Source organism: Hakea prostrata, chromosome 4 (assembly GCF_041222555.1).
Source record: "Hakea prostrata isolate BN-2017 chromosome 4, UWA_Hpros_2, whole genome shotgun sequence".
In the NCBI taxonomy this organism is placed as follows: domain Eukaryota; kingdom Viridiplantae; phylum Streptophyta; class Magnoliopsida; order Proteales; family Proteaceae; genus Hakea; species Hakea prostrata.
This window is the reverse complement of record NC_142603.1, coordinates 42,213,921-42,223,416: the sequence shown is the minus strand read 5'-3', so window position 1 is coordinate 42,223,416 and position 9,496 is coordinate 42,213,921. Positions and strand designations below refer to the sequence as shown.

Sequence of the window (9,496 nt, the reverse complement as noted above, 5' to 3'; positions counted from 1 at the left end):
AAAAGAAGAAGAAATTCCAACCCCAAAGACAAATGCTTCCTTTGTGATGGACCACATTGGGCTAGGGATTGCCCAAAACGGAAGGCTCTAAGTGTACTACTCAAAGACAAGGACGAAGAGGAGGCGCATGTGGGATCGTTACTGCAGCTTGGTGCCATCAAGGCCAAGGAGGACAAAGCCCCTACAACATCAAAGGGGTTGATGTACGTGGAGGCGCGTATCAACAACTAGATGGCAAGGGCCATGGTTGATACGGGGGCAACACACAATTTTGTCTCAACGGAGGAGGTAAAGCATTTGGGACTCAAAATGAGCAAGGAAAGAGGGAGTCTTAAGGCCGTTAACTCGAATGCGCACCCTATCGAGGGAGTTGCCAATGGAGTCGAGATGACAATTTGGGGATGGAAATGCACCGTGGACTTGTCGGTAGTGACAATGGACTATTTTGAATTGGTGCTTGGCATGGAATTCATGAGACGATTCAAGGCCGTACCCATGCCATTCATAAGTAAGGTGTGCATTATGGAGGAAGGAGCACCATGTATGGTCCCGACGGTACAAGGGACTAAAGAGGAGCCGAAGCTTCTTTTAGCCATGCAATTGGAGAAGGGAGTCAAAAAAGGGCAAGTCACATATTTGGCAACACTCTTGGAAGACGAGGAGGATGTTTCCAATGCGGCATTACCAAAGGAGATCGAGAGAACTCTAGAGGAGTTCAAGGATGTGATGCCCCCGGAGCTACCTAAAAGACTACCACCAATGAGGGAGGTGGATCATGCAATCGAGTTGGAGCCTGGTGCCAACCCCTAATAATGGCATCTTATAGGGTGTCCCTGCCGGAGTTGGAGGAATTAAAGAAGCAACTCAAGGAGCTATTGGGTGCAGACTACATATGATTGTCGAAGGCACCATATGGCACACTAGTGTAGTTCCAACAAAGCATGACGGATCGTTGAGGCTATGCATCGACTATATGGCACTCAACAAGATAACTATAAAAAACAAGTATCCCATTCCTTTGATTGATGATCTCTTTGATAGGCTTGGCGGTGCAAGATACTTCACCAAGTTGGACTTGTGGTTAAGGTATTACCAAGTTTGCATTGCAGAGGGTGACAAATCAAAGAAATTTGGCCCAACCAACATATCAACTTGAAGAAATTCCTCTAATTTCGGAGGTGGGTTTTGTAGGATTTTCAGGATTTCCATTTAATCATAGAACATCCTTGAATGTTAATTGACTACTTGGTTTTCTTTCGGTCTAATGTGGGTAAAACGGACATTGTCCATTTGATATAAATCTTTGAAGGATGTCATTAATAATGTCCCAAACTTTCCTTGGATCTTCGAATAAGGATGTAGAAGTAGGATACTCTGACGTATAAAATATTATTTTATTTAGACTAAAAATAACTTAGACCAAACCTTAGGTCCAAATAAAAATCATTACCCGAAAAAAAAAAAAAAACTCTAAAGCAAAATCAAAATCAAAGTGAACCTAACTAATAAGGGTGTCAAAACCTAATCCGAACCGTTAAAACCTGATTGAATGGCCCGTTATAGCCCGAATCGAAGCTTAATGGGGTGTGTTTGGGCTGAAAGACCTCAACCCGCACTGGTTCGGGTTGGGTCGGGCTGGTCCAGTCTAGCCCAGCCCGTGTGTGGCCTGCTAGCCCGAACCGTTTGGCCGGAAACCAGCCCGAATCCAAACCAACCAGTTATACCCGTTATAAATAAATAAAATGAAATAAATTTAAAAGTAAAATACAGGAAAACCCTCAAGTGTCCATTTGTTTTCCTTAATTGTTTTGCTTTGAAATATGCAAACAACAAGCCTGTTAAAGCCTTCCCCATTTGGAAGATGAACTTAATAAATATTTAACAAGTGTATTATCATTTGAAAATCTTTTAATGCTTTATTTTAATCCATTTTTTCAAATGTCAAGAATGGGGTGGAGAATAAACAAAGACAACCTATTAAAATTCATCTAGATGCTAACTTTCTTTTGTATATTAATTCTATAATTTTTATTTCTTTGTAGAATTTTTTTTTTTGGTTTTGAACACCTAAAACAAGAGACTTGAAGTATGCATTTGGTAACGTTTCTGTTCTGAGAAACCAGTTCTTATGCAAAACCGTTTTTTAATGTTTTTGTGCTAAAAGATTGTTCTTTACATGAAAATGGGCGTTTGATAAATCCGTTCTGAAAATATTTTTAAAACACTAAATAGAATATGTTAGTGTTTTTTTTTTTTTGGGTTAAAAAATAAATTGGTGTTTGATAAACTTGTTCTAAGGCATCAATTTGAACCAATTTTATCACTTCTGTTTCTGTTCTTTGGTAAAAACATCTTTTTTATGTTCTGCAAAAAGCGTTCTTTAGAACACTTTTCTGACTGGTCCGTTCTTAAAAAATAGAAGAACGAACCGTTTTATCAAACACCTCTGACCCGTTCTTCCGTTCCCAAAGAACAGAAAAACGCCATAAACGTTTTTAAAGAACGTTATCAAACGCATCCGAAGTGAACTTAATGCTTATATTTGTTCACATGCTCTTGATAAATTTCACAAATCAACAAAGTACTCAAAACATACCGCTAGTAAACCTGAACCCAAACGATTAGTAAACCCAATTCTAAAACGTTAGCCAAAACTGTTAGTTAGCCTGAACTCAAATTGCACCGGCCCGTAACCGTTATATTCTTAATGGGCTGTGTTTGGGCTGAATGTTTTTCAGCCTGAAACCATTAGGCCTTGCCTGAAACCAACCCAACCAGAACCGTTGACACCCCTACTAACTAACAACACCAGTAGGTTTGGATTGGAATATGATTTATCCCTGTATAACGTCCATCAGATTGGTATCTTCAATTTGACTCGTAGTCATGGGTTGTTCTGGTACAAATAGAGATGACGAGATTTCATCCAACGGTTTAAATCGAAGGAGAAGTGTCGTTAGGGTTTTTATATCGAAGTTGCAATTTATACAACTAAGGGTAGTGAGAGAGACGGAGGGAGAGGGAAAGAGAGAGAGAGGTTGTTCCTCGCAGGAGTTTTTGGCCATCGTCTCCGCCGCTCACCAAATATGGGTATGTAACACTCACTGTTCGTTGTATTCGATCTCTCTCGATTTCCTGTTTCTGCAAAACTCTCTGTTTTTCTCATGGATTCGTATTGTTATCTCAGGTATCTCTCGGGACTCTATGCACAAAAGGCGTGCCACTGGTGGCAAGAAGAAGGCATGGAGGAAGAAGCGAAAGTAAGTATTTTTCCTTTCCTTTCTTCCCCATTTGTTCCTGCTGTGAGGTTCTGGTGAGCAAAGACAGTTGTAAGTTTACACATTACGGTGGTTCTTTGGGCTCAATCGAAATTTCGATCTGGTTTCTGTAATTTACCAATTATTTAGTCGATTTCTTGTTCGTTGTCTTGGATCTGATTGGTAATAATTTATTTACCTGTAGAACGATTCGTCATTAACTTTTTTTCGGATTTGAGAAGGCTACCTTTTGTCATATCTGATTAGTTGTGGTATTAGTTTTCCCTTTATCTGTTTGATTCCGATAAGAACTTCAAACTTTGAATTTTCTTCTTCGATCTTGGATTCACGCATTTCTACGGTTACTGAAGTATACGAGTAGATTCTATGCGTACTTAAAATCCCCTATAACATTCTAGTGGTACTTGTAGAGGACTGTATAGTTTGGAATTCTGGTTACCGAAGTTAAACTTCAACTCGGTGCTTAACCCTGTATGGGAAAGTCGTAGGAAACAGCAAGATAGTAGCTTTAAATTTTGTTGACAACTAAATCTTTGGTTTTATTGTGAACTTTAACATTGGACGAAAGTTATTTAATTGGGTTTGACTAATATCTTGTTTCATATTCTTCTGTTTAATGTGGATCAGTATGTCGTCCTTGATGTGTTTGACTAAGCAGAGTTGGGAAGCCATTAATCTTTTTATAATATAAATGAATCTCTAATCATTTGTTTGGTGAGCTTAATCGTTAATTGAGTAGGCATCTTGCCTCTCTTGAGATCTTCATCTTATCCCCCCACCCTTTGATTTTTTTACCCTTCTGCTGTCATGGTTTTCTTTACTTTTGTTGGTTTTTTCCCTCTCTGTTGTTGGTCTAATGTTCATGATCAGTTTTTAGTGGTTTTCTCTATCTCTTCTTCTTTTATTTTTATTTTAAATATAGTTTGTTCAATGGATGGTTTGAGATCAACAATATTATGTCATTCAAACTATCTAATGTGCTGTTTTTGTCTTTTTTCCTTTGGGTTTATAAAGGTATGAGCTCGGTCGTCAACCAGCCAATACTAAACTTTCTAGCAACAAGACTGTTAGGAGAATCCGTGTTAGAGGAGGCAATGTGAAATGGAGGGCTCTCAGGTTGGATACAGGAAACTACTCATGGGGAAGTGAGGCTGTCACCCGTAAGACACGTGTCCTTGATGTGGTCTACAATGCCTCAAACAATGAACTTGTCCGGACACAGACCCTAGTCAAGAGTGCAATTGTTCAGGTTGATGCTGCACCATTTAAACAATGGTACCTTCAGCATTATGGTGTTGATATTGGTAGGAAGAAGAAGACAGCTGCTGCAAAGAAGGAAACAGTTGAGGTACAAAGGGTTGTATTCCTTAAATGTTGGTATATTGTGCTTTATGCGTAGTGTAACTCATGTGTGGACGTGGGGTTGCTAAGATAATATTATTCCAAATTTGAATAATTTTGAATGTAATTAGACATTCTGGATATTGAAATCAAACGTGTGAAGAATAGTAGGTTTAGTAGAATGCTTCGAAAAAATCTAACGTGCCAGGCATAGTGATGTCGTCTGGCAATCCAAAGCATTGGAGGGAGGGAGCCTGGATGCAGTATAATAACAACCACTGGGAGACTATGCTCCTTCCTAGGCAACTAAAACATTGTTCAGTATGATACCAGTGGCTGTCTTTCAGTTTATAATCTGCTATTTTTCAGTTCATCGTTCAACATTTATTCTTCAACTATTACACATTCAACCCATTTGCAGTATTTATGTTTTTAACCTTCTTGCTTCTTGTTTCAGGAAGGAGAAGCTGCTGCAGAGGAGACCAAGAAGAGCAACCATGTCCAGAGGAAGATAGAGAAGCGGCTTCAGGATCATAAACTTGACGCCCATATTGAAGAACAATTCGGCGGTGGGAGGTTGTTAGCTTGCATCTCTTCTCGACCTGGTCAATGTGGCAGATGTGATGGGTGAGTAGAAACGTACTAAATATTTTGCATTTATGTTGCTGCTCTTCCATCCTCGTCTGGTTTGGTTTTACAGCTTCTTGTGCCTCGTAATTCCATTCAACAGGTACATATTAGAAGGGAAGGAGTTGGAATTCTATATGAAGAAGTTACAGAGGAAGAAGGGCAAGGGCAGTGCTGGTGCTGCTTAAGCAACTCATTGTTCCAGGTGTTTCAATTTTGCCCTCTTCGCGTCAGGTTTTCTTGTTATGTTATTCCTGCTTAGGAGGATGACTTGGTTTTGTTGATCATATACATTTGAAAAATTTTGATATGCATTTAAGTGCTTAGAGAAGAATTTTAGTAGTGTATTGCTAGACCTAATATTATTTTCTGTTGATGCTAATTATTTTCCCCGGAATGTTAAATCTACTGGCAAATTCAACCTGGCTGATATTATCATTCTTATTTAAAAATGGGTATCGAGTAACCCAGTTAAGGGGGAGCTCGGAACCTTCATAGCTGAATTTTTCAATTTCAATCAGAGGAGCTGCAAACATCACATGTTAATGATTTATTTCCGTTTAGAAAAAAATAAAAAAAAAAAGGATTTATCAATTGCGACGAGTTCCGGAATTTGGTGGCAATCTATAGAGGATAGCTATGTGAAATTTGGTGGCAATTTATAGAGGGTATGAGAATTTGAATTCAGAATTTTATTGAATATCTGATAATTATTTAATGTAATAAACTATCTGGATTTTTCAGTTGATTAAGTGATGATGATTAATGGGTTTTACCATGGTTTGGCCAATTGGCTATGAATAACTGAATTGGTTATGAATAATTGATGGAGCTTAAGATGAGTTTATCCATTTATTAAGGTTAATTTGTTCGACTTTATTAAGGGTTAAAAGATCACTGGGTTAGATATTATTTAAAATTAAAATTTTTTCATGGGTCTTTTTAGTAGACCCTCTGCTTAGTGCAGTATATTATGTTTGGGTTCTAACTGACCTAATACCGTTACTAATTGTTAAGTGTTTCTCAAGTTTCAAGTTTGGAAGGAGGAAAAAAAAACCTGATGTTTTATACATATGATAGAATAAATACTATCAATAAATATTTTTTATCAACGATGTAGGTGGGTGGAGGGAAAATCTCTTCACCTATTTTCTTCTTTCACCTTGTTTGAAGAATCAATGATACTACCTTGATGGAAATCAAAAAAGGAAAAAGAAGAAGAAGAAAAAAGAAAAAAGATGAAAAAAAAAGAAGAAGAAGAAAACAACCACAATCACCACCTCGACAACCATCAATGAACCAGTCTACCAATGGGACTGCACAATCTCTAGCTAGAGAGATTCGAAGATCGACGTATTGGTGAGACAGTGCAAGCTAGTGAGACTTTTCAAATAGTGATTGAGAGAGAGAGAGAGAAGAAGAACACTCTCTTTCTTGAAGATTCTTTTTTTTTTTGGAATCAAGCATGTCATTAATTTTGAGCAAAGGATGTGGCCGAGCAAAGCTCTAGTAACCACTCATTAGAACACGACCATGCTTTCGGGCTCTCAATTGAAAGGGCCTCCTTAGCTAGGATGCCTACTAATACATTAACTTCCCTAGGTACATAAGAAATTATAAAACCCAAAAAACTTTCCGCCAACTTACAAATGTCATTCAACAATTGCTTCACCGTAGAGAGCGGGGGGGGGGGGGCAACTTGTGCTATGATTCTTAATTAGATTGACTAGTAATTGGTTGTCGGATTCCGCATGTACATAGTCAATACCGTCTGCCAAACTGAAAAGTAGTGCTTCACGAAGTGCTAAAGCTTCTCCATCCAAAACTGAAGAAAAATGTAATGGTATAGACCATGCAATCTTTGGCCGTCTATCCCAGCTACGCCCCCACAAATCCAATACCACCTTTTCTCTTCTTTTCCTTCCATGAAGCATCAACATTCAAATTGATGAAGGGGTGATCTGGAGGAACCTAGTTAGATCTGTTACTTTCATGAGAACTTCTTATCGTTGTTTCTTTAATATGATTCCTCCTATTCTCCCAAAACTCTTTATGTGCTCTTAATGCTCTATGTATCACTTCATAAGTTGTCCATCTTTTGACCCCTTTTGCACGATCATTTCTTGCCCTCCAAAGTGTCCAAGCTATGAAAGAGATAAGACTATAAGATTCTTCACTTACATTTCTTACCTCTTTCCATCCTTTTATCCATTCGGTCATGCTTCCCAAATTTGTTGATGTACTTCTCCAAGATAGAGGGCTGCCAAAGCATACTTGCCTAGCAAAAGTACATTGGTAAAGGATAAGTGGAATGTTCTCCTCTTGCTCCCCACACTCTCCACAAATAGTGTCTCCCTTAATACCCTTATTTTTTAATCTTTCCAATGTTGCAAGGCTTTCATTACATGCTCTTTATAAAAAAGAATTTATTTTGGGCAAGGTGGGCCACTCCATCATCATTCCACCTTGGCGGCCCCCCCCCGCCCTCCCTGCTTCCTGGTGCAAGGCTTTCATTACATGCTCTTCATAAGAAAGAATTTATTTTGGGCAAGGTGGGCCACTTCCATTCATCATTCCATTCCTTGGCTTGTAGTTCCTCCCACCCATGTGATTTAGATGAAGATGGTCTACCTACCTCTTCTTCTTGATGTATTCTTTTTTGTAATTTATAGACAATTTTCACCGAGAATTTACCATCATTGCTTCCACCTCACATTGGTTAATCTTCTTTTGGAAATAGAGATAAATGGATGGATAAGATTGTCTCGGCCTCCTCCTCCTTAAACCATTTTTTGACTTATGTTTCATTCCATGTTCTACTCTCCTTATTGACAAGATCCTCAACCATCTTGATATTACATCCATTGGGCTTATTATGTGAAGTAATTTTGAAGTCCTTCAAGTTTGGTATCCAAGGGTCCTTCCAAACATCTATCTTATTGCCTTTGCCAATACTCCAAATCTACTCAAGTTTAATAACTTCTCTCCCCTCCAATATGCTCCTCCATGCCCATGATGGATAATTTCCCATTCTAGCCTCCAAGAAATCATATGAGGGGAAGTAGATTCCTTTCATGAACTTTGCCCAATCCGAATCCGGCTCTACCATCAATCTCCATGCCACTTTTCTTAGGAGTGCTCAATTGTGCAACCATAAGTCTCTTAATCCTAAACCCCCTTTAGATTTGTGTTTTGCTAATCTCTTTCCAAGACATCCAATGTATAGTAGATTTTTCCTCAGTTCCTCTCCAAAAAAAGGTTGACGCCTTTGCTTGTACTCTCTTATGAATAATCTTTGGAATTTTGAAGTGTGAAGCAATATAGTTGGAGGAAGAGAGGGCCACCGACTTAAGTAAGATCTCTCTACCTTTGTGGTTGAGAAGTTTCTTAGACCATCCTTTAAATCTTTTCTCCATGTGAAATAACTCCACCATGGAAACACCAAAGTCCGTAGGCAAGCCAAGATACTTTGAGGGCCCATAATTATAGTTAACTTTGAAAGTCTTTGAGAACCATCTCTTCACCTTTTGTATAGTATTAGGGCTAAAGCACAAACTTGATTTTGTGTAGTTAACTGCTTGACCCAATGCTTTGCAATAGAGGAGTAGGCATTTTTTAAGTGTGTAAATACTATTCAACCTAGCCTCCGAAAACAATATGAAATCATCCATAAAAACATGAGGTGAGAGAGAGGGGCTGTCCTACCTTTGATCTTGATACCTTTCACCAATCCTTCCTCCCGCTTCTGTGCAATAGAGTAGATAAACCATGGAACACAACACAAATAGTGCTGGGGAGAGGGGGTCACCTTGCCTAATACCACGCTCCGGTATAATTGAGAATCTCTCCCCACCATTCATGAGAAAAGTGTAGGTGACCGTTGTGATTTGATTAATGATCATATCAATCATTTTCACTCTAAAGCCCAATTTTGTAAGAATAGATGCTACAAACCGCCACTCCAATCTATCATATGCTCTCTTCATGTCTAGCTTGAGTGCCATAAGAGACCTTTCTCCTTTCTTCCTCATTTTCAAATAATGAAAAACTTCATGCGCCTTAAACACATTGTCCAAGATCAATCTTCCTCTCACAAATCTAAATCTAGATTGAACATAAGGTATCACCATAGGGAGAATGATATGTAGTCTTTTAGCAATGCTTTTAGTCACCACCTTAATGGCCACACCACATAGACTGATTGGTTTGAAATCCTCCACTTTTTCAGGGTTGTCTTTTTTGGGCATAAG

General features: G+C 38.6%; 1 protein-coding gene across 1 annotated transcript; it reads left to right on the top strand.

The window, feature by feature from the left end:
- Nucleotides 1-2,983: 2,983 nt before the first annotated feature.
- Nucleotides 2,984-5,620, top strand: LOC149018945 (small ribosomal subunit protein eS8). The gene is made up of 5 exons (XM_089153059.1): nucleotides 2,984-3,090; nucleotides 3,188-3,260; nucleotides 4,293-4,626; nucleotides 5,077-5,246; nucleotides 5,350-5,620. Exons 1-5 carry the CDS (start codon nucleotides 3,087-3,089, stop codon nucleotides 5,432-5,434), a joined length of 666 nt encoding a protein of 221 aa, XP_089009185.1. The 5' UTR covers nucleotides 2,984-3,086; the 3' UTR covers nucleotides 5,435-5,620.
- The last annotated feature ends 3,876 nt before the right edge of the window (nucleotides 5,621-9,496 follow it).

What these genes read in the sequence shown, in the direction of transcription:
- LOC149018945 (XM_089153059.1), top strand. An exon ending in CAAAGAAGGAAACAGTTGAG is followed by an intron (nt 4,627 to 5,076) that starts GTACAAAGGGTT and finishes TTCTTGTTTCAG; the next exon opens with GAAGGAGAAGCTGCTGCAGA. An exon ending in CAATGTGGCAGATGTGATGG is followed by an intron (nt 5,247 to 5,349) that starts GTGAGTAGAAAC and finishes TCCATTCAACAG; the next exon opens with GTACATATTAGAAGGGAAGG.